Below are 25,709 nucleotides of genomic sequence, written 5' to 3'. Positions count from 1 at the left end.
AAACTGCAAATCAAATGAGCTAACGAAGACACAAAGGCAAGGAGCGTCCCCCTTTTGAGACTCTTTAAGCAAGTAAAGAGACCCATTATCATTATATATTTTTCTCTTTCTTCTTCTTTCCTGTCCTCTGTTCAAGTATTTCTTCCCACTTTTTTTTTTTTTTTTTTACCATATTTATGTTTTTCACCAAAGGTGAGTTGCACTCTCAGAAATCCCAGCTCACTAGATTTACAAAGGTTGAATAGGGCCTTATTGCATGTGTGTGAGTTGGGGTAGGAGAAGGCTCTTAAAATGGACATAAGGGTGACTTCCACACAGCAGACTGACTGATTCTGATTTTCAAAAATTCATATTAAAGCCATATTGTTATTCATTGGCTTGTCCAAGGAATCTGTTTTTCTGAAATTAACTACATCTTTGGTATTTTATACATCTGATTGTTTCTTTGTTTATTTTCTTTCCAAAATTTCAGATAAAGAGTTTCTTGAATTTTCAGAGATTAGACTGCTTTAGGCTTTTAAATGAGATCATATGCATATGCAATAATTTTCTTGCAAAATTGTGTATTCACTATTTAGCAGTTAATGACTCTCAGCTTTTCCTTAGCCAGTATTGCCATTGTGTACAAACAACCCTTGGTTATATTGTGATCAGAGTGAAACAAGATCTTTAATTGATGTTTCTCCATGAATCACAAATGTAATGCATGTGGCTATTTACATCATGTGTTATTGTGAGCAAACTTGCAATTGTGAAAATGCATTTGACCCAAAATATGACCTTTCTGAAATATGGAAAAATAACCAGTTATTCAGTGTAAGATCTAGGAATAGGTCCATGATTACAAACACTGTAACAAACCCAGTAATACAATAATACAATAATAGCTGTACAATAATATGGTACAGTTTCTTCCAATTACTATCAAGACAAAGAAATGGAGACTAAATAAGCGTGGCAGGTCTAAGGGGGCAGTGCCATACTCCACTAATCATGCTGCTATGACATAAAAATACCCCGCATCTCACTCCCCGACTCAACCACTCACCCTCCTACATAACATCCACAGTACATGCTATGTTATCTCCTTCCTGGTTGCCAGGGCAACGTAGTTTATGCCTGTCAGATCTAAGCTGGGTGGAGAACACTGAAGCAAAGCTGTTTTCTCTAAGTCATCTTGACGAGTCAAGTTGCCAGTTTTGATGTTAACCCAGAGAATTTCCATAATAGTTTCTTCCAGGCCCCCTTCATCTCTTTATTTCTTAGACTGTAAATCATAGGGTTCAGCATTGGTGTCAAAATGGCATAAAAGAGAGAGAACAACTTCTCCTGAAGGACAGAGGGACTGGAGTGGGGCTGGATGTAAGTGAAAATGGCCATGCCATAGCACAGGGCAACCACCGTGAGGTGAGAGGCACACGTGTGGAAGGCTTTCCTCCTTCCTTCTCTGGACTGGATCTTTAGGATGGTGGAGATGATCCGGATGTAGGACAAAAGAACCAGGCAGAAGGGTGTCATCAGAAGAACAATGCTAGACACCATGATGGCGACCTCATTGGAGGAAGTGTCCACACAAGCCAACCTGACCACAGCTAGGAGTTCACAGGATATGTGATCAATAAACTTGTTAGTGCACATGGGCAGCTGAAAGGTGATAGCAGTCTGCACAAGAGAGTTGATGAAGCCACTGACCCAGGATGTGATGACCAACCTAGCACACAGCCCTCCATGCATGATGGCCGAGTATCACAGGGGGTCACATACAGCCACATAGTGGTCATAGGCCATCACTGCCAGGAGAACAAACTCAATCCCACCCAAAGCCAGGGAGAAAAACAACTGGGCTGCACAGCTCTGGAATGGGATGGCTTTATGTTCTGCAAGAAAATGTGCCAGCAGCTGAGGGACTATGCTTGTGGCATAGGAGACATCAATGAGGGAGAGGTTGGTGAGAAAGAAATACATGGGAGTGTGGAGTCGACTGTCCAGTCTGATCAGAAGGACAATGAGACAGTTCCCCAGCACTGTCATGAGGTATGTGACCAAGAACAGGACAAAGAGGGAGACCTGAGTGTCCCAGTCATTGGACAGGCCGAGGAGAATAAATTCACTCACCCAAGTCTGGTTATGTGTTCCCATTAAAATATTCAAGGATTAATAATCTGTGAAGGGAGTCAGAAAAAAACAGAAGCTGTTGAATAACTATAAGAATAACTTGTTTGAATGCATTCTGTACATGCCAGCCAGTCCTAGGCAGGTACTTCAGATCATTTATTGGCCAAAAAGACAGTCTTGACCCAACACGCATTACATTTACTTTGCATCAGAGAGACAAACTATGGCCTTTACAAGACACAATTTGATATCAGGGAAGCCAGTTAAATCCTGGAAATAATGCATTGCAACATTAGGAATTCTACATCTTTACCAACTTACTTCAGATTCCAGGGCAAGGAGAGAATTGCAAATGACAACCAGCAGTAAAATGATAAGCAATGAAGAAGAATATGGCTGGAAAGTTAACAAATTACCTTAAACATGTCAACTAGACTCATCTTGATGAAATGTGTAAATCTACTACAAAAGGAAAGCTTTGGAAGAAGCAAGGCCTGGAGGAAAAATCTGGAACCGGAAACCTACATTTAAACCTGATTTTATTAGGCAGATTCATGATGTTGGTTTATTGATAAATATTATATATAGAAGAGGACATTATTACATAACTCACGAGTACATTTAACATCAAAATTTTCTTTGAACTGATGTTCATTTAACATCAGTTTTTCTTGGAAGTCTTTTTATTTCTAGCTATAATAATTACTATCAATAACATATGGGGAAAGTACTTTTTGAACTGTTACTGGTAGTACAACTACAGATTCATGGGTTTTAGTAGTAAAATGATCTCTGTGTTAAAATCGTGTCAACAAACACGATTTTCCCTGCATCCTCTCCAGAAATTCAGATACAAATAAAACTGGAGACAACCTGTAACATACCTGAGAGTATAGGGATGGCTTGGATGCTTTGAGGATCCTGGGGCCCACCGGTCTTTCAGGTAGCCCTTGACCTTTTTGTGGGATGGGATTGTAATTGTACCTCGGTCTCTTTTTTTTTTTTTTTTGCTCTTTTCAACTTGCTGCTGTTGCTATGGCCACCAAAGAAAACAAACATGGATATGAATGCTTAGGCTTTTTAGATACGAGGGAGGAAGAGAAAGCAGATGTCTAAGGACTCTTCTTCATTGTGCAAGACAGAGGAGATATGAATTCACCTGAATGTACATTGGAATGGAGATTCCCTTCTTACTTTTGCTCAGCAAGTCCTTTGTCAGTAAAACTAATGTGATAGCATCAATTTTGAACATTAAATAAAAACAAATTACATTGTAAAAAAAATTAGAACCAATTCCTTCTTATTCCATGTCTGCCTCTTCATGAGCGTTCTTTTTATTGCAGTGTTCACAGTAAGGGAAAGTAGGAAAGAAATGAGGCAGGGGGCATTAAGGGCAGAAACAGGTCCGGACAGACTAGGGTCTCTTACCTGCAAGGGAAGACTGTCAATGCTCAACTCTCTTATGTGATAAAGGATTAAGCAAAACATGTAGTTCCAGACATGCTCATCCTTTTCATAGTTCACATCCACTTTTTCTAAACTCTCCCTAATGTCCTCCTCAAGACCTTCCTTCTCCTCCAACATTTCCGCCTTTACTGCTCTGTCCTGACGCTCCCAGCAGCACCCCTCAGGGTGCTTTTCTCAAATGATAATGAGGCTGAGAATACATTTGATTTCCTCAAAGAGACATTCAAATTTAAATTCTAAAACCTCAAAAACATTTCACTAAAAGAAAACCTGTCAAATATTGTTGACTAGATTCCAAATTTGCATCTGAATTAGACATTTTTCCATTAACGTGGCAAACACCTATAAAGTGTCATCGTTGTTAGATGATGGATTTTTAGGGTGAATATTACCCTTAATTTTCACAGAGAGCTGACCTATCACGAGGGAAAAGACATAGTGATCTTCACCGTTATCATTTGCTCCTCTGCCGCACCGGAGACCCTGCAAGCCCGTGACTCACTGTGCTCCTCTCAGCCACCCAACATGTCTCTCCACTAAGTCCTTGTCACATTACAAATGAGTGACAGTGTCTCATCTCAGAGAAAGTGTGAACTTCAGAGTCTAACAGCTCCTGTTTTAGATCCACATCTGTTTGTTCTGCTTCCTGAGACTCGGAGCAAGATACTTAGCTTCTCTGAGCCTCATTTTCTTCATGTGTGAAATGTGCCTAATATTGGCCAGCTGAAGGGTCCTTGATGAAATTAAAGGAATTGAAGGACTAAAGCTGCAGAAGTGCCGAAACAGGCAGGTGTCCATTATTTACTGATGATCCTTAGTCTTGATTTCATGCTCTTTCAGAATGTTCTTTCTTCATTTACTCTCCCTCTTTACTATCCTCAGGTTCCTCTTGCTCCTGAGCAACTCCTTCTCCCTCATTATAAAAGAAAATATACAGGCATCTCAATTTAGGAAGCTTTCCTGTGTATATAGCATTCTAAATCCCCCTTCATTTCACATCTCTAATGATTGGAATCCATTGTCTGGATTTATTTCCTAATATTTATTCCTGAGACTGTAAACATTTCTACCCTCACTAATCTATAGAATTTGAAAACTTAAAGGTTACTGATAACCTGCCATCATCAGTTCCAGAGATTTTTTTATTCTATTTGCATTCTTTACTTAACTTTTAACAATGTTACCTATTTGTTCCTCCAAACTCTCAACTCTGTCATGGACTTCTGTCCTGATTTTCCTCCAATCGAAATTACCTTGTCACAATTCTTAACCTTCCTCACTCTCCTGCTCTGCTCAATGAGCATTTGCTAAGGTTCTGTGCTCAGAACTTGTACTCAACTTCTACAGTTTTTCTTGGAAGTCTTTTTATTTCTAGCTATAATAATTACTATCAACTCTATATGGATCACTCTCAATTTTACATTTACCTTCTAGATTTCTCTTCAAAGCTCCAAATGTATTCCAGAAAAAACTGAATGAATGTTTCCTAAATATCTCACCGATGCCTGTATTCCTCTATCCACAAATGAAATTCCCTCCTGAGTTCTTTTTTACTATCAGCAGAATTAGATTTCTCCTACTCTCTCAATGAATCATCTTTTATTTTTCCCTCTTCTTCTGTATGCCACAGAATACATTCTCTTCCTTTATTATATATCTCCCCCATCTTCTCCTTACTCTCAGCCACACTTACCCTTTCCCTCTTTATTCCCATCTTCTAGAGTTGCCAGACCTTCCTTGTAAATTTCCCTAATGTAACTTCCATTCACTCCAAAAATCCTACACTCTACCTCCAAGGTAATTATATAAAATACAAATATTTATGTCATTTTTAAGCACAAAAAGATCTATAATGTCTAAGTGCTTAAAGACTTAAGTTTATCCTGGGCAGAATACTTTTCATCCAATCCATAATCTGCTCTTCTTCTATGACTAACTTTATTTTATTAACTATAGCATTTATTATCATGCCCTGTGTTTTCCAGCAAAGTCTTTTATTAAAATCGGCTGCTAATACTTAAATATCTTTCACTGATATGTTAGCTAATTTTTATTAACCCATCAAGTTTGCTGTGTTTTTCCATGGCTATTGTGGGTTTCAAAATAATTAATATTCAAAAAATATATCTTGTTTCTAATGTTTATGGACTGATGTTAGACAAAGAAAATGTAAATATCATCTGCATTTGGAAAGCCAGTTGAAGGAGGAAACATGTATGAGCCAGATGATTTTAACGCACTTTCAGTTAAAACCATCTCCATATTATTCTGGGCTCACCTTTCAGCTGAATATAACTGGCTTTCTATTCTTATGTCAAGGTGAATGGACTGGGTGTCAGGTAACGTGCTTCATATCCAACCACTCCTATAGGAAGCCAGAGCTTGATCTTTATGCTCTAATTTGTGAAATCTATACTTTCCCTACACCAGTGACATTCATTGAAGTCAACTAACTAAGGAAAAAATGTGAGAATATTTCTTCAATTTGTCTGTACAAACACAACTACCAAAACCTCTTAATACAAGCATGCAGCCAAGTTACAAAACCAGTATTGGACAATGAACACAGCTAATAGTCCTATTTAGCTCTTTGTGGTGTACAAGTGTGACTTTTGTGCTCTTCACAGTACTTGTTCAACACCAACAACCTTACCTTTTTGCCAGGCATCTAATGTTCCTTTAGTAAGCAATAAAATTCTATTTTACATTCTTAGAGTTATATCATTTTCATACTCAACAAACATCAAATCAATTTTTTCTATATGTGTTCTGAGCTTTCTTTTGACTGTTGAAAATAACCAATTCATGCTGCCTGCTCAGAACACAGTACTGAAAAATGGCATACCCTGTGGTTCACCTCCATAAACAGGATCACAGTGAAAAAAGGAATTCCTGTTTCCTGTGTTTTATGAATTGGGGTGAATGTAGGATAATCACTGTGACCATAAGAAATAGAAAACAATGGGTGATATAGTAAGACAGGTGCTATTGAAATATTCTGTGAATGATTATCTTTCTTAAAGCCCTGTCTCTAATGCCTGAAATGTATTACATTTATGGTGAACATTGTCCTTTTTTGTGAAATGTTTAAAAATGCAATAATGCTAAATGAAACTTTTATAATATAAAGTACCTAAACATTATCAACTGGTATAACAGCTTACACTGATCCTTTACATCACATAATAGTAAAAACTAGAGTTTTAGATGTAAATAACCTGAAAATTACAGCAAAAAAATCAGAGAAGAGGTATGAATAGCAAAGCTCAAAATTTTCTAGTTAAAATATTACCTTTATTGGAATGGCTAAGTTAAGCTAATTAATATATGCATCACATCACATACATATTATTTTTGTAACGAGATTTCTTAAAATCTATGCCATAAATATATACAATTTTTATTTGTCAAACAAATAAATAAAAGAAAACAAAATTACTTTTGTTCAACCCAGGTAAAAGATTCTCCATGTGCCTTCTCTGTTTATCCAGTAATTATTAGTTACAGCAAATATCAGGACTGAAATGTTCTTCTATCAATGACAAAGAAAGACCAAAAAAATAAGTGTTTAGATTCCTCAAACAGTTCATTTTACATAACAAAAAAACCTAATTTAACAGTTAAATTTCAATCAGTCATGATCTTTCTTAGTAAAGCAAATCAATTCATTGATTCCATGGAATCTATTTTCTTTATTATAAAAATTAAATCTAAATTGCAACAAATTAAATGTTGTTTTTCAACCTATCCTATCTCGGTAAATTCACCCATTACTCTTTTTCTTATTGTTTCAATCGACTACCATCTTATAATATCTTTGACTGAAAATACATGTCACCTGAAGAAGATGAAGAGTGAAAAATTCACAGAACCATGCTAGCAGATGTTCAAACCTGGACTAGCCTTTATCTGGATGAGGTAGACAAAATTGGGCTATAGACGTTCCTGCCTTCCTTTCTCTGAATTTATATTCTAACCCCTTATCTATGAGCCAAAAAGCTCCATGCCAGTCTCTGTAGCTCTCTACATTCAGGTCTGCCTTCCAGCAGATGTGGCCCCTGTTCTAAAATTACCTTTTCCTCTCCCCTTCTTAAAAGGAACACAGGGAAAGGCAAGATCTTAAGTGAAGTTAAACATGTTACTCATAGTAAATTCTTAGGCAGTGATGTATGTTAATATTTGTTGTAAACATCTGGTATTTTGAAATTATGCAATCATTCCACCAACTAGTCTGTTAGAGTTTTCTTTAACCCTGAAGAGTTGATCTCCAAGATGAGGGTGCCATCCATGCCCAGCTCCCTACAGCTCTGCAGCATGCTGAGAAGAAAGGGTACAGCCCCAGGCAACAGTGACTTCTCACCTAAAGTTCCCTTTCAGCCTTTTGCCACATCCTCCCCCTATTGCTGCTCTAATGAAATGAGAAGTCATCGGAGGAACCATGAGCCACTGTTCATCAAGTAAAAGATGAGACGCCAGACCCATAGTTAAAGATCAATCAGGCATTGACAGAACTTACCACTGTGTTGGTGCCACGCAGACAGGATCATAATTTGTGGGGCTCTGGAAATGTCTTCACGTGCTGCTGTTCACATTTTTGTTTTATTATTTTCAATTGTGTTTAAATTCCATTGCTACTCTGTGGACCAAGACTGAAATATATTCAATTTATTCTTGCAAGGAATCAAATGTCCAGGGCTTGACACCTAGGTATATTTTCCATTAGCAACACTGAGTTCCATGTTTTGCTATCCTACCCCAGTCAGTGTATTATACATTTTAAAGTATCTGACACAGTTTTCTACCTCTATTGACTGGCTGCCTTAAAACATTAACTTCTCCCTTTTCCTCCATGTTAGGAAGAGGGAAGCGTTGACTTGGAAAGACTCAGGAGGTATGCACACTAGAAAAGCATTCCTCAATGTCTTACATTCCAAAAATGTATTTCTGAATATAATCCTTTCTACTATTTACATAAATTCAAAGAGTGCATGGTTAAATAAAACCTTGTAAGAGCCTTGTAAATTTATTCTGAGACATACTGAGGCTTAGGGGCATATTACCAATATCACCTCTTATTCATTATAGTGATAATTCCCTAATGCTAAGGACTAAAATGTCAAAAACTTTCTCTCCAGAAAATGTGTGCACCATGATTCTAATACTCCACCAAGTTTGAATCCTATTTGCCCTTCTTATTGGAGTCCTCTACAATCCTAGCTGAGGCAAATAGAACTCTGAATACCCTGTAGAGTATTCAATAGTGCACATGAAGATTAAGTCCCACAATCTACAAATGTTTTGCTTTCATGCTGCTCTAAATAAACCAGACACCTTCCTTTACAGACTTGGTCTGTCATTAGAAATGTTCATTTCATTTAGAGGAAGGTGCATCTGACCTGTGGTTGAACACTTGGTTGTATACACTGAATGCATCCATCATGGGCAGAAGTATTTCCATCATCCTAACATTTGGACACCCAGAACTCAAGTGCCACTGGGGGGGCGGTGAGATCTCAAAGATGGTTTTAGATATGCTGAGAAGACAATTAGTTTTTCTTCTTTGAGACCTTGTTATCTATTTCCTGTCTTGATTTCATTTTTTCCCATAATCTGAGTCCAATTATTGAGACCCAGTGTCTCAAACATGGTGCAATCCTAAAATTTGCCTTTGCTGATAAGTTTTATCATGGTTTCATTCTGTAAATGCTCATCTTCTTTATGTCTCCTCTCTGCTGTATCTAAGTCTAGGGTATTCTTTTGCAGCATAATTCCCTTAGTCTGGATAGTCGCAACAGTGCTATCCCTACAACACACTCTAGATTAATGAAACCTGAGTCAGGATACCTCAATTTAGTCCCAGTTCATATTCTGAGAGCTGTAGAGTTCAATCAATTTATTTCATCATCTTACATTTAAAATTTCCATCATAGAAAGGAAATTTAAAATCAAAATACTCTTAGGGAAATAACAGAGAGAAAAGACATTAAAACAATTGACAATTTATCTGGAAATGTAATATACATATTTGGAAAGGTAGTATATTCTTGCCACATGTTCATGAATATCAATCAACATCTAAGTAAAAGTTTTACAGCTATGAGTTTCTCCTCTAAATGTCTTTCCCAAAAATAATGTAGAATTCATCCATGGTATCTCTATTTAAAAATTAATAATTATCTTCTTCCCCAACCTCTGTTTTCACTCTCTCTTCTTCTTTACTAGTAATAAAGATTGAAATTGAGAAACCCATAAAATGAAAATGTAGTTAGTTCTCCAGCTTCTGAAAAACAAAATTATTTTATTACATTTGTTTCAATACTTAGGGTGAGACGATTTCATTATTCATGGTTCATATTTCTGATCCAAACTTCCTAAAAATGCACGTAAGAACGACTTTTACCTCACTATAAACTTCCGTTGACACTCACCCTCTGTTGAAATTTCTTTTAAGAGCTCTCAAATATTCATCAGAGCCTGAGAAAGTGGACTTACCTATTTCAGTAAATGTTTAAGTTGTTTTGTAAAGAATGCTCTTCTCCAACAAAATGATGGATGATGGAGTTTAAGGATCCCAGACTCCTCAGACTCAGGGGCTCAGAAATCACCTGAGACTAGTTTAGAGTGTGAGAAAAACTACTGGGAGGAAGTTCATAGATGCCCTCAAATTGGCTGATCCGCAGACCTACTGAAGTGTGTTAGTGGCTGACTTTGCACAGAAGGGCGGAGAGAGTCCCCTCAGGAGCTTCATGCATTAGAGTGCTAATTGTCACCACTCCCAATTCTCCAGAGCAGAGCCTCCATGCGGCCCTTCCTGTCCCTATGGAAAGCTGTGCTCCTCCATCCCTCTCCCCTCAAAAACTCTACTGAAGCCTTATGTCACTCTAAGAAGTCACAGAAGCCAGCTTTGTGAGGTTTAAGATGTTCTCCTGTAGCTGGAACCTGAGTTTTAGCCCTCAAAGCCCCTATTCCAGTTAGCAGTTATGGGTCTCCATCCATACTTGGTGAACCAAGCCAATTTTTATATTTGGCACTAGGATGCCCTTACCTCTGTCTAACAAGAGAATTGTGCTTCAACCCCCAGAGTTTTGTGCAAAGAGTTTCTCTGACCATTGCAGGTGTGGATAGAAAACTAAGTATATTTTCACGGTGTTAAGTTCCAATACTAATAGCATCGCATTATTTTAAGATTTTAATTAAGAGCTAAGACTATGAATAAGACCTACATAAAGAAAGTCTTATGATCTACAGGGAGAAAAAAAAGAAAGCAAAAAGTTTATCCAAAATCCTTGATATAGTTTGAATGTATGTCCTCGCCAATTCTCATGTTGAATTGTCATCCCTAGTTTTGGAGGTGAGGCCTTGTGGGAGGTGTTTGGATCATGCAGGTGGATCCCTCATCAAGGGCTTGAGCCATCCCCCTTAGTGTTAAGTGAGGTCTCTCTCTGAGTTCACACAAGATCCGGTCATTTAAAAGTGTGGGGGTGGGACGGGCATGGTGGCTCATGCCTGTAATCCCAGCACTTTGGGAGGCCGAGGAGGGTGGATCACGAGGTCAGGAGATGGAGACCATCCTGGCTAACATGGTGAAACCCCGTCTCTACTAAAAATATGAAAAATTAGCCAGGCTTGGTGGCACGCGCCTGTAGTCCCAGCTACTCGGGAGGCTGAGGCAGGAGAATGGCGTGAACCCAGGAGGTGGAGGTTGCAGTGAGCTGAGATCACACCACTGTGCTCCAGCCTGGGCAACAGAGCGAGACTCCGTCTCAAAAAATAAATAAATAAATAAATATAAATAAAATAAAATAAAAGTGTGGGGGCCGGGCGCGGTGGCTCGCACCTGTAATCCTAGCACTTTGGGAGGCCAGGCCGGGGCAGGCAGATTGCCTGAGCTCAGGAGTTCGAGACCAGACTGGGCAACATGGTGAAACTCTGTCTCTGCTAAAATACAAAAGGAATTAGCGGGGCATGGTGGCATGTACCTGTAATCCCAGCTACTCGGGAGGCTGAGGCAGGATAATTGCTTGAACCCAGGAGGAGGAGGTTGCAGTGAGCTGAGATCGCACCACTGCACTCCAGCCTGGGCCACAGAGCGAGACTCCGTCTCTCCAAAAAAAAAAAAGTGTGGGGCACCTCCCCACCCGCAATCTCTCTCTCTTGCTCCTCCTTTTTCCATGTGATGTGCCTTCTCCCACTTTGCCTTCTGCCATGAGTAAAGGCTCCCTGAGGCTTCCCCGGAAGCTGAATAGATGCTGGTGCCATGCTTGTACAGCCTGCAGAACCATGAGCCAATTAAACCTATTTTCTCTATAAATTACCCTGTCTCAGGTGTTTCTTTGTAGCAATGCAAGAACAGCCTAATACAATCCTTAACATGGAATGGTTAACTTTCTATACCTCTTTAAATTTTTAATACCTAGGAAGAGGTTTGAAGCAACTTTGAAAGGACAGAGTCATGTTACCATTCTGACATATTATTTATGCCTCAAGCACCCACCCCCGTTTTTTTTTTACCGGGTTTGTTTAAATGAGTTTTTTTTTTTTTTTTGACAGAGTCTCACTCTGTCGCCCAGGCTGGAGTACAGTGGTGTGATCACAGCTCACCATAGCCTCAATCTCCCAGGCTCAGGTGATTCTTCCACCTCAGCCTCCCAAGTAGCTGGAACTACAGGCGTGCACCACCAAATCAAGCCAATTTTTGTATTTTTCATACAGACGGTGTTTTGCCATGTTTCCCAGGCTTGTTTTGAACTCCTAAGCTCAGCAATCCACCTGCCTAGGTCTCCCAAAGTGCTGGGATTACAGGCGTGAGCCACTGTGCCTGGCCTTCAAGCATCTTTTAAGTGAATCATTAATCCATTAATCATTCAGCTATCCAGTCAAATGCCTGGGAATTCCTCAGCACCACCATCTACCTGTCCACTCATTGTACAACTATCATCATCTCAAAACTCACTCATGCATTTGCTTAACTACTCCCCCACGTGTTGACGAATTATATCATCCATGTGCCAACTCATCTATTTCCCTGATATCCTTTACTTAGTCACTAAATTTTCCATACTTACCCACTGTAACATCACTACTTCATTCCATCAGGTTATCATAGCTTCTGATATTATAGCGCTGGATGACTTTGACAAAGGTTCTTTGATATTCCAGGCAATAAAGAGAAAAAGTAGATACTCTTCTCATCCTTCTCCCCAGTTTCTAAATACCCACATAGAATTGAAATGGTTGATTATACATTTTCTTTGAGTCATATTGGAAAAATTCTATGGCTGTAAGAATTTAGCTGAAAATTAGCACACATTTACCCACTTATACTTTATCTGTTAAAACAGACCTTAAAAATAACTGAGTTTCTTCTAGTCTAGAGTCTATATAGATTATAGAAAGCTAGAAAGAACATTGCTTCCATTCTAAATAGGAAGAAGCCAGATAATCTACAAAATCATAACTATTTCTGAACTCATTAGAGAGCTAAAGTTGCAGGGAAACCTACAAGCACGAAAATTCAGGAAAGGTAGATACCTCCAAACAGACACAGGAAATAAGCTCTGCCTTATCTAGGCCAAAGCGTGGGAGAACAGTGAGGCCAACATACAAACCAGGAAGAACTGCTTTGCTAAAATGCTAAAGGCTAAGTGAGGAGTACTATGAGTATAGAGAGGGAGGAACCACAAATGGAAAAGAAGTTCATACTTATACTCAAGATTTTCTGCTCAGACTTTAAACAGTCTTTACAAGAATGTTTGGAGGAGGGTGGAAAACTAGAAAAAGCTTCCTTCATCGTGCAGGTCTAGGGAAAGACAGCAACATCTACTATAGGAGGCAGAAAACACCCTCCCTCCTACCAAGTCTGCCTCCCTTGGTGAACAAAACACTGAGCCACTGGAGAAAGAGCATCAAACTCTGTTCTTTCCTAGAGAAAGATGAAGACTCATTGCTGAGGGAAGAAAACTGAAAAAAATTGCTAGCCCTGGAGTTTCTGTGGGGCAGAAAACCTCCAGGTTCAGAGCATGAGCTGTCTCCTAAGGCTGAAGGTGAGACAAGATCACTGTGAAAGCCTGAACTCTATCGCACAAGGACAAAAGTTGTTTCTAAGATTGAGATAGAATGAGAAAAATGGAGAATAAACCCTCCCCTTCTATCACCAGGCTAGTAAAAATCAAAGAACAAATAACAGAAGTGTATTATGGGGAGAGAGGCAGCGTGTGGAAAGACATACTCTCCGATATGTAGTCTCATAGGCAGAGCTTAAAACTGAGGGTGGAACAGCAATGTTGGAAAACCTCTCGATAATTGAATATCCTAGCCTAGGTAAAATTTGTTACAAAAATTTAGATTTGTTGGTGCAGTCACTGAGGATAACCGTGCAACAAAACTCAAACCCTGCTTAACTCATGACTGCATTGATGCCCACACCCCACACACACAGCACTACAGAATAAACAGAAAAGACATGCCCATTGCAAAACGTTATACTATTTATCTCAGAGTCTACTGTCCTACACACACAATGTTGCAGTTTCAACCAAAATAAAGATCTGAGAAATGGAAAAACAAAACAAAACACTGTTACTGGAAAAAGCAATGGACAGAAACAGAATCAGAGATAGACTTTCATAAAGGAACTATACATAGAGGTTTAAAATAACTCTCATTAATAAATTGAAGGATCTAGTGGAAAAGACAAACACTCTGCATAAAGGCAGGAAGAATTTCAGCAAATAATTAAACACTATTCAAAAAAGCAAATGAAAATGTTATACACGAAGAACACAGTGACAAAAATGAAGAATGCTTCTAAGAGACTCAACAGGGCTGAGAAACAACAAATGAGTCTAAAGATGCATTAATAAAAATTGGCAAAACAGAAGCACAAAGAGAAAAAAACAACAAAAATAGAGAAGAGAGCAAGTGAGGACTTTGTGACAACATCAAACAATCTAACATGCAAGCAACTGAAAAGTACTAGAAAAATTTTTTTAAGATTTAAAGAGACAATGGCTAAGAAAAATGAGTAAAGAAATTGAAACACAACTTCAAGAAGCTCAAAAATTAAACTAAAAACAAATAAACCAACACCTAGATACATAACAGTCAAGCTGCCAAAAAGCAAAAAATAAAGTGGATACTCTGAATGCAGGCTGAGAAAATAAGACACATCATATCTAGAAGAACAAAGATTCAAATCAAAGCTGACTTCTTGTTAGAAACTATGCTGGCCAGAGGGCAATAGAGTTACAGTTTTCAAACCCTGAGGCAGGAAGAAGAAATCTATCACCTAATAGTTCTGTATGTAGAAAAAGAAACATTTTTGAAAACAAAGGAGAAATAAATTCATCAACAGACAAACAAAAACTGAATAAATACGTTTCCGGCAGACCTAAATGAGAAGAAGTTTTAATGGCAGGTCTCTATGCAAAAGAAATATTACAGCAGACAGAAAATTGGATATGTAAACACACACACACACACACACACACAGAGAACCCTGGAAATGATAAAATTGAAGGTTAGCATAAAATTTATTTTGAAAATGTTTAGCACACTACAAGATAATTGTCTGATGCAAAAATAATAGCAATGTACTCTGTCTTCATTGCTTAATGTAAATGTAAAATATATGACAATAATAGCATACAAATGTAAGGGAGCAAGTAGTAGTATACTATTTCAAGGTTATATGCTACCCGTGAAAGGATATCATATCATTTAAGTTATATTCAAATTAATTAAAGTGTATATTGTAAGCTATAGAGTAACCACTAAAAAACGTAAGTGGTATAAAGATAAGCTGATAGCAATGATAAAATGGAATAATAAACAATGTGCACTTGATAATGAAAATCTAGTGAGACAGGAAGAAAAAGTGAAATGGGGAAAATGAAACATGATCCTAAATCACATATGGATCGAAGAAGAAATTTTGAAAGAAATTAAAAATACATTTAACTAAATGAAAATGAAAACACAACTTGTTAAAATTTGTGAAACACGGTGAAAGTAGTGCTCAAGAGGAATTTACAGCACAGAATGCACACATTAGAAAACAAGAAAGGTTCAAAATCAATGATCTAGGCTTCCACCCTGGAAAATTAGAAAAAGAGCAAATTAAATTCAAACTCAGCAGAGGAAAACAAATAATTAGAATTTGAGCAGAAATCAATGAAATAGAAAATAACAAATCAAAATAAAACTGGAATAAAATCAAAAGCCAGTCTTTGAAAATATCAATAATTTTGCTAAGTGTTTAGCCAGGCTAATTAAGGAAAAAAAAGAGAGGACAAAAACTGCTAATATCAGGGATGAAAAAGAAGACAGGGACATTAAAAGGATAGTCAAGGAATACTATCATAAGAAACTCTATGCCCACATATTTGATAACCTAGATCAATGAATTTCTTATAAGACAGAATCTGCTAAAACTCACAGAAGAAGAAATAAAATATGAATAGGCCTAGATCTATTAATAAATTGAATCAATAACTCAGTGATCTTTTAAAACAGAAAGCACCATGCCTAGTTGGGTTTGCTGGTGAATACTACCAAACATTTAAGGAAGAAAATATACCAATTCTCTACAATTTGCTTTCAGAAGATACAAGCACAGGGACTTCTCTTAACTCATTCTATAAGGCTAGCATTACCCAAATACGAAGACAAAAAGAGACAAAGGCATTATAAGAAAACTAGAGACCAATATCTCTTATGAACATAGATGCAAAAATCCTCAACAAAATATTAACGCATTGAATCCAGCCATGCATAAAAAGAATTATACAATATGATGAAGTAGGATTTGTCCCAGTATGCAAGGCTGGCTTAACATTCAAAAATCAGCTAATCCAATCTATCACATCTGTAGGCTTAAAACAAAATTACATGATCATATAAATAGATGCAGAATAAAAACTGGCAAAATTCAACACCTATTCATGCTTCTAAAAAACTCTCAGTAAACTAGGAATAGAAGGGAACCATACCTTTTATGCAGAGGTAAAAGATCCACAAGAGCCAACACAATATTGAAGAAGAATAAAGTTGGAAGACTGACATTGCCTGATATGGATTTACTACTGAAATTTCCTAGATTTGAAAAGAATATCTACCAAAACCTACCAGTAACATCATATTCAATGGTGAGAAACTTGAAGCTTTCTCATGAAGATTAGGTACGAGACAAGGAAGTCCTCTCTCACCACTGCTTTTTAACATCATACCAAAAATCCTGGCCAACACATGCAATAAGACAATAAAATGAAATAAAATGCATACAGATTGAGAATGAAGAAATAAAATTGTCTTCACTCACAAATGACATAATTACCTATGCAGAAAATCTGAAAGAATAAAAAACAACTCCTAGAACTAAGTGACTAAAAGCTAATACACAAAGTCAATTACTTTTCTATATATCGGCAATGTTCAAGTGGAATGGCAATTAAAAACACAGTTTTATTTACATTCACATCCAAAAAAGAAATATGTACAAATCTAACAAATATGTACACGATATATTTGAAGAAAACAAAACTCCGATGAAAGAAACCAAAGAAGAATTAAATAAATGGAGAGAAATTCCATGCTTATGGATAAGAAGACTCAATATTGTCAAGATATTAGTTCTTCTCAACTTGATCCATAGATTTAATACAATTGCAAACAAATTCCCAGCAAGCTAATTTGTGAATATTGACAAACTAATTCCAAAGTCTTTTTGTTTTTTTTTGTTTTTTTTTTTGAGACGGAGTCTCGCTCTGTCGCCCAGGCCGGAGTGCAGTGGCGCAATCTTGGCTCACTGCAAGCTCCACCTCCCGGGTTCATGCCATTCTCCTGCCTCAGCCTCTCTGAGTAGCTGGGACTACAGGCGCCCGCCACCATGCCCGGCCAATTTTTTGTATTTTTAGTAGAGACGGGGTTTCACCGTGGTCTCGATCTCCTGACCTTACATACACCTATGATTTCTCACTATTAAGATTTGACTGATACTCATTCTGCCACTTATAAAATTCTTCCCTCCTAAATCTCCTTATATAAAATTAGCTAACCAGTTCTTCTAGACACATCTATGCTTTCTTGATCACTAGAGCAGAAGGGATCCATTCCCTTCTTGAAAGTTTTTTGGCTGTATCTTTATTCATTTCATAACTCAGAAGAAAAGGACCCAGAGGCAGACACTATGGTGACCCACCCAGCCTGCCAGCCCAGTCATAGAGGACCCAGACCAGTCCATCTCTCAGGAAGGTCTGTGGAACCCAACCTACTTCCCTCCACAGGGAGGGATAAAGCCTGGGTAGTGTCTGTTCCATCTTGACACCATACACTTCACACTTCTTAACTCCCTGTCTACAGGAGTCGTCTTGTGAGGACTCAGCAGGAGCACATGGTCTTAAGCCTCAACAGACCAGACCACGGAATCTGATCCAGATTGGAGATCCAGTTTCCTTCTAACTTGATTTGCTCTTGATCCAAGAAACAAGTAGTGCAAAGAACAGGTTGAAATATAGGCAGGGGACATGTTGTATTTCATAAAAGCTCATCATAAGTCAATGATCCTTGAAGCCCACACAGAGTGAGTCATTCATGTCAGTATCTTCAACATTATACCGTATACAGCAGTAACTTTTCTAATTAGTGAACTAGGTCATCAAGGCCTAATGTCTGGGTAACCAGCCTTGAAATTTTTACTATAATGATAATGATGCAATTTCCTCTTTTATCTGCACCTGTGCTTCAAAACTCGGTGATCTCCATATTTTTCCATTTGAGATTTACCATGAGCTGATGTGTCTATGCTCACCCAGCCTGCTGAGCTTTGCCCTGCAGGCCTAAGACCACTGTCACACCCTTAGTTCAGATTCCTCTAGTGTCTAAATGGTATTAATGGAGCAGCCCACCAGATTGACTCCTTGCTTCCAATTTTTTATTCCTCTATCTCATTTGCCAGTGATATTTCAGAAATGTAAAATGTATCAAGCCATTCTTCTGTTTAAAAATCATTACTCACTTCTGGCGGGGCGCGGTGGCTCACGCCTGTAATCCCAGCACTTTGGGAGGCCTAGGCGGGTGGATCACAAGGTCAGGAGATCGAGACCATCCTGGCTAACACGGTGAAACCCTGTTCTCTACTAAAAATACAAAAAATTAGCTGGGCGTGGTGGCAGGCAACTGTAGTCCCAGCTACTTGGGAGGCTGAGGCAGGAGAATGGCGTGAACCCGGGAGGCGGAGCTTGCAGTGAGCCGAGATCGCGCCACTGCATTCTAGCCTGGGGGACAGAGAAAGACTCCGTCTCAAAAAAAAAAAAAAAAAATCATTACTGACTTCCCATTGCTATTAGGATATAGTTGAAAGATCATGTGGCATTCAGTGCCCACCATGAACCAATGCATACCTACCCACCCACTTCATCCTCACTACTTCCTCACTCTTCTCTGCCCTACAAGTGCAGCTTCCAGATATTTCTGGATACTCAAGTCTCGTCCTCTGCACTTTGGCTCAGGTTTCTCCTTTGCTCCAATTCCTTTTCATCTGGATAACTTGCTCTCACTTTCCTGGTCTCAATCTAGACATTTTATGTTGTTTTGTTTTAACAGGAAGACTTCTGTGACACCCCAATGGGCTTACTGTATCTGTAATATTTATAACATTACTTTATAATTGCTTCATTGTCCATCATCCCTGCTATGCAACCCAGAATTGTATCATATTCACTATAGAGTCTCTAGAACCATTCATTGTCACTGACACGTACTAGACACTCCATTGATAATGCTTAAGTTAACACCAATAGAAATTTTAGTTTACTGCCATTGACATCTTTGGGGATGCTTGCCTACCTTGCAAAATTTAAGACAGAATAGTAATTAAGGTAAAACTGGTATTTCAAAAGGGATTTGGATTATATGAACCTTCATAAATACCTGAGGATCTGTGACAACATCGTTACCATACTGAAAGAAGAGACAGGACTTAGGTTACTTCAAGGAAGTGAGATGATCAGCTACTATCATAATTTTTCTCCTCTTTCCCCTTCTTTACCTTATATGTTTCTTCTTCTTTTGTATTATTTAGAAATTTTAGCAGCAGTGAGGACCACTCTTGAGCTCAGATGACTAGGTTTAGAAAGTTGACTAGTGCCCCATTGTATGTGTGAGAAGAAATAAGAAAAGTCGTTAATATGGAAACTTGAAGGTAACATTTGCACAGGTGAGGCATCTATCCTGACTCCTCAAAATTCATGTTAAAATTGTCTTCTCTTTCATTGGTATTGGCTGAAGAGTGTCATTTCTTAGATTAACTATGTCTTTGATGTTTTATAAATTATCTCATAATTTATTGCTTATTTTGTTTCTAAACATTCAAAAATGGAGTTTGTGAATTTTCCTGAGATTGGACAATTTTAGTATGTTAAATGATACCTCTTATACAGTAAAATTTCTCTCAAACTGAGTACTGTGAAGTAGTACCTGAAACTTAAATTTTCCTTGGCTAATAATAGTCTTCATTACAAACAACCATTTTTTAACCCTATCAGGGCAAAACAAGAGCTTTCGTTGATATTTCTTCACTGAATTACCTCCAGCACTCAGAGAAAGACATTTTGTTCACATTTAGAAGGTCCTGCACAAAATCATTTTAATAAGCCTTGACAAACAACATCCTTCTCGGAATGTTGACTCATAATTACTGTATGTGGCTACATAAACAATCAATTATTTTCAGTGAGTCTTCAAATGTGAAAATGCATTTTGTTTTCAATGCAAACACTACAACCTTTTACAAAATGTCAATAAATAAGAACCACTGGTCCAAGGTAAGATGTATGAATAGGTCTACGGTTATAAATAATGTGACAAACCAAAACAGTAAGTAGTACTTTTTTTCAGTTTTTATCAGAACATAAGAGTGGAGATTGAGAAGTTGTGGAAGGTTCTGTTACGGCAGTAGCTAACTCCACTAATCATACTGCTGGGATATATAAAATTATCCCTACATCCCACACCCCATCGAACTCAACCACTCAGCCTCCTACATAACATCCCCAGTACATGTTACATCATCTCCTTCCTGGTTGCCAGAGCAACATAGTTTATCCCTGCCATATCTGAGTTGGGTGGAGAAAAATGAGGCAAATCTTTTTCTCAAAGTGATGTTCATGAGTCAAGTTGCCAGCTTTGATGTTAACCCAGAGAATTTCTCTAATAGTTTATACCAGGCCCCCTTCACCTCTTTATTCCTTAGACTATAAATCATAGGGTTCAGCAGAGGCATAACAATGGCATAGAAGACAGAGATCAGCTTCTCTTGAAGGACTGAGGGACCAGAGTGGGGCTGGATGTAAGTGAAAATGGCCATGCCATAGCACAGGGCAACCACCGTGAGGTGAGAGGCACACGTGTGGAAGGCTTTCTTTCTTCCTTCTCTGGACTGTATCTTTAGGATGGTGGAGATGATCCAGATGTAGGACAAAAGAACCAGGCAGAAAGGTGTCATCAGAAGAACAATGCTAGACACCATGATGGCAGCCTCATTGGAGGAAGTGTCCACACAAGCCAGCCTGACCACAGCTAGGAGTTCACAGGATATGTGATCAATAAACTTGTTAGTGCACATGGGCAGCTGAAAGGTGATAGCAGTCTGCACAAGAGAGTTGATGGGGCCACTGACCCAGGATGTGACGGCCAACCTAGCACACAGCCCTCCATGCATGATGGCCGAGTATCGCAGGGGGTCACACACAGCCACATAGCGGTCATAGGCCATCACTGCCAGGAGAACAAACTCAATCCCACCCAAGGCCAGGGAGAAAAATAACTGGACTGCACAGCTCTGGAATAAGATGGCTTTATGTTCTGCAAGCAAATGTGCCAGCAGCTGAGGGACTATGCTTGTGGCATAGGAGACATCAACAAGGGAGAGGTTGGTGAGAAAGAAATACATGGGAGTGTGGAGTCGGCTGTCCAGTCTGATCAGAAGGACAATGAGACAGTTCCCCAGCACTGTCATGAGGTATGTGACCAAGAACAGGGAAAACAGGGATACCTGAGTGCACCAGTCACTGGATAAGCCAAGGAGAATAAATTCTCTCACCCACGTCTGGTTATCTATTTCCATTTAAAAATGTGAGGAATATTAATCTGCAGAAAGAGTCAGAAAAAAACAGAAGCTGTTGAATCAAAGAACCATAAGAATAACTTCTTAGGAATGCATACTGTATACGACATTCCAGCCTTGGCCAAATATTTTAGATAATTCACAAGGCCAAGATGACAGGCTTGTTTCCAATATACAATATACAATATACTTACTTTGCATTAGAGAGACAGTAGTGCTTTCATAAAGACATGATGTGGACTCAAATAAGCCAGTTAAAGCCTGTAGATGATGCAGTGCAATTTTTGGAAGCTTTACCTCTTTACTAACTTACCTCAGTATCCAGGGCAGGGAGTTTTTTTCTAATGATGTCAGCAAAAAGGAAGAATAGAAAGTCCCAGGCTCTACTCTTCTCCACAGAACATTCAACTAGCAACTATCCCCAGAACAGAATATCTTTTTTAAAACTCCACTACTTGGATGCTAACGTGAGACAACCACAAGGTACATGGAATGAAAATTGAATTAGAAGGCTAAGAAGCATAGTTTCACTTCGACCCTACCACCTTGCCCCCTGCCAAAGTCCACACAACACCAGACAAAGAGGGTTTTCCTGGGCCCACGGTTTTTACAGGAGGAAAAGAAAACTAGAGGCAGTCATTCAGCATCTCTAGTTTTCCAAGATGCTTCTCAGAAATCCCACTCTGGGCTTACCTCATGGAGAACACTGGGGGTAACAGCATAGCTAGACTACCTAGTGTCAAGTAGAAACAAAGAAAGGAGGCAGAGGTCTTAGTGACAAGCACACAGATCATGGTGTTACTTCTGTGTTCTTGCTAGCTGTGGTGCCCAATCTGAGACACTAGTCAATTTACAAAGTTCATTTACAAAGCTAAGCTGGTCATCTTCAGAAGCATGGTGGGAAGTTCAACCTAGCTTGAGGCCTTAGATAGCTAGTCCCCATATCCAGTCTCAGAGCCCACACCAGTGACCTCTGCCAAGACAAGGAGATACACACCTCCACCCATTTCAGAAAGACACATGAGGTAGACCTGCTTAACCCAGGAAGTCAATCCATGGCTCTACTCAGCTAAAAGGCCCTGTCAAGGACATCTACGTGCCTTTCAGAGAAGCATGAGGGCTAGACCTGTTTGACCTGGGAAGTCAAACTCAATTCAGCCAAAAGCCCATCTTAAAGGGAAGCAACCCTACAGGGAAGCTCCACCTTAACAGGTAAGCAACCATCAATTGTGTTTTTCTGAGTGTAGCCTCTGGCCCCAATCATTCTAAGCAGCAACTTCTAACTTTGGAGTTCAGCCTACAGCCCTGCCCAACTGCAAATCCCAGAAAGCACAATTTTCCAGCCGGGGAATAAATTCTGTGACTAGTATGACCAGAAGCCATTGCAGTACCCAGTCAGTAGCTCTGTGTGATAACAGAGCCCAGCCAGTGGTCTTCCCAGACAGCAGGGCCCAGTCAATAGCCCCAGCCAATATCAGAGCAAAGAAAGCATCCCAGGCAGGTAGAAAATCCACAGTTAACTTTGCTTGCCCAGGGCCATTACCAGCTGGCCCTTGAAGAATTACAGGCTACACTAAATAGTACAGGTCTAGCCCTGCCAAAGAACACCTGTAAAGGCCAGAAGGAGGGGGTATCTCTTCAAATGAAAAGATAACAATGCAAAGACACAAGGATTACAAAGCACTGGGGAGTTATGACACCTCCAAAAGAAACTAATAGAGTGCTAATAACGGACCCTAAAGAAATGGAGATCTATGGAGTGACAAAGAATTCAGAATAATCCTCTTAAGCTAAAAAAAAAGTACCAATAGAAATCAAATAAAATTTGGAAAAAAATACACAAACAAGACAAGAAGTTTTACAAATAAATAGAAACAATAAAAAAGAACCAAATAGAAATCCTAAAGATGAAGAATAAAAAGACTGGACTGAAAAGTTGAATTAAAAGTTTCAATGGCAGACTCAAGCAGAAGAAATATCAGTGAGCTGAAAGAATATTTGAAATTATCCATTCAGAGGGGCAAACAGACAAAAGAATGAAAAAGAATGAAGAAAGCCTATAGGAATTATGGGAGACCAATCCTTTATATAATAGGAGTTGCAGAAGGAGAAGAAGGAGAAAAAGGGGCAAAAACCATATTTAAAGAAATAATGGCTGAAAAATTCCCTAATCTGGAGACAGAAACCAACATCCAGGCACAAGAAGTTCAGAGATCTCCAATCAAATTCAACCCAAAAAGGAGTTCAGCAAAACACATAATAATCAAACTATCAAAACTCAAAGACAAAAAAAAAAAATTCTAAGAAGATCAAGAGATAAGAAACGCATCACATACAAAGGAGTTTCAATACAACTCTTAGCAATTTCTCAGCAGAAATCCTGCAGGCCAGGAAAGATTGGGATGATATAGTCAAAGTGCTGAAAGTAAAAAAACTTGCCAATCAAAAATACTTTACCCAGAAATATCTGCATTTCAGAAATGAAAAAGAAATAAAAACTTTCCTAGACAAACAAAGGCTAAGGGAGCTCATCACCACTAGGCCTGCCTTATAGGAATTATTAAAGAAAGTTATTCAATCTGAAGCAAAATGTTACTAATTAATAACATATAACTTACAAAAATAGAAAATTCAGTAATATAAGTAAAACAATGCCACACTCAGAATACTCTAGGACTGTAATGATGGTGTATAAAGCAATTATATCCCTAGTATAAGTATTAAAAGACAAAATTACTAATAACAACTACAGCTAAAATAAATTATCAAAAGATACACATTAAAAGTAATGGTAAATTCTGGGCCGGGCACAGTGGCTGACACCTGTAATCCCAACACTTTGGGAGGCCGAGGCAGGCAGATCGTTTGAGGGTCAGAAGTTTGAGACAAGCCTGGCCAACATGGGGAAACCCCGTCTCTACTAAAAATACAAAAATTAGCTGGGCATGGTGGCAGGCACCTGTAAACCCAGCTACTTGGAAGGCTGGCACAGGAGGAGAATTGCTTGAACCCAAGAGGCAGAGGTTGCAGTGAGCTGAGATCATACCATTGTACTCCAGCCTGGATGACAAGAGCGAAACATGGTATCCAAAAAAAAAAAAAGTAATGGTAAATTTCAATATCAAAAACATAAAATGTGGCTGGGGGACCAAAAGTGTAAAGTTATTGGATGCAATCAAAGTTAAGTTGTTATCATCTTGAAATAGGCTGTTTTAACTGTAAGATATTTTATGTAAGCCTCTTGGTAACCACAAAGCAAAAATATTTAGTCAAAGCACAAAACTAAAATAGAATTGATTCAAAACATACCACTACAGAAAATCATCAAACCACAAAGGAAGACAGCAAGAGAGAGAGGAAGAAAAAAAAAAAGTAGAACCAGAAAAAAACAAAGACCAGAAAGCAATTAACAAATGGTAGTAGTAAGTCATACCTATCAATAATTACTTCAAATGAAAATGGACTAAATTCTCCAATAAAAAAGACATAGAGTAGCTCAATGGATTTAAAAAAAAAAAAAAGAAGAAGACTCAACTATACACTGCCTACAAGAGACTCTGCTCACTTTTAAGGATACACATGGACTGAAAGGGAAGAGATGAGAAAAGATAATCCACACAAATAGAAAACAAAATACAGCAAGGGTAGCTATACATATATCAGATAAATAGATTTTAAGTCAAAACTATAAAAAAAAGAAGGCCAGGTGCAGTGGCTCATGCCTGTAATCCCAGCACTTTGGGAGGCCAAGGCGAGTGGATCACCTGAGATCAGGAGTTCAAGACGAGCCTGGGCAACATAGTGAAAACCCATCTCTACAAAAAATACAAACACTAGCTGGGCACAGTGGCATATGCCTGTAATCCCAGCTACTCAGGAGGCTGAAGCAGGAAAATCACCTGAGCCTGGGAGGCAGAGATTGCAGTGAGCTCCGATTGCACCATTGCACTCCAGCCTTGGTGACAGAGCAAGACTCCAACTCAAAAAAAAAAAAAAAAAAAGACAA

At 38.6% G+C, this 25,709-nt stretch overlaps 2 protein-coding genes across 2 annotated transcripts; both read right to left on the bottom strand.

The window, feature by feature from the left end:
• Positions 1 to 1,185: 1,185 nt before the first annotated feature.
• On the bottom strand, positions 1,186 to 2,139 carry LOC100604011 (olfactory receptor 2F1-like). Its single transcript, XM_012512163.1, is given in 1 exon segment — positions 1,186 to 2,139. A coding segment is annotated over 1 exon segment (954 nt).
• An 18,525-nt stretch (positions 2,140 to 20,664) lies between these two features.
• On the bottom strand, positions 20,665 to 21,764 carry LOC100603671 (olfactory receptor 2F2). Its single transcript, XM_003270868.3, has one exon. It carries the CDS (start codon positions 21,701 to 21,703, stop codon positions 20,750 to 20,752), a length of 954 nt encoding a protein of 317 aa, XP_003270916.2. The 5' UTR covers positions 21,704 to 21,764; the 3' UTR covers positions 20,665 to 20,749.
• Between the last annotated feature and the right edge of the window lie 3,945 nt (positions 21,765 to 25,709).

This window comes from Nomascus leucogenys, chromosome 13, assembly GCF_006542625.1.
Source record: "Nomascus leucogenys isolate Asia chromosome 13, Asia_NLE_v1, whole genome shotgun sequence".
NCBI classification, from domain to species: Eukaryota; Metazoa; Chordata; class Mammalia; order Primates; family Hylobatidae; genus Nomascus; species Nomascus leucogenys.
The sequence above is the reverse complement of the archived record's forward strand: the minus strand, read 5'-3'. Positions and strand labels throughout refer to the sequence as shown.

Bases quoted from the DNA above. Each gene is read 5' to 3' on its own strand.
- LOC100603671 (XM_003270868.3), bottom strand. From the start codon at position 21,703: ATGGAAATAGATAACCAGACGTGGGTGAGAGAATTTATTCTCCTTGGC.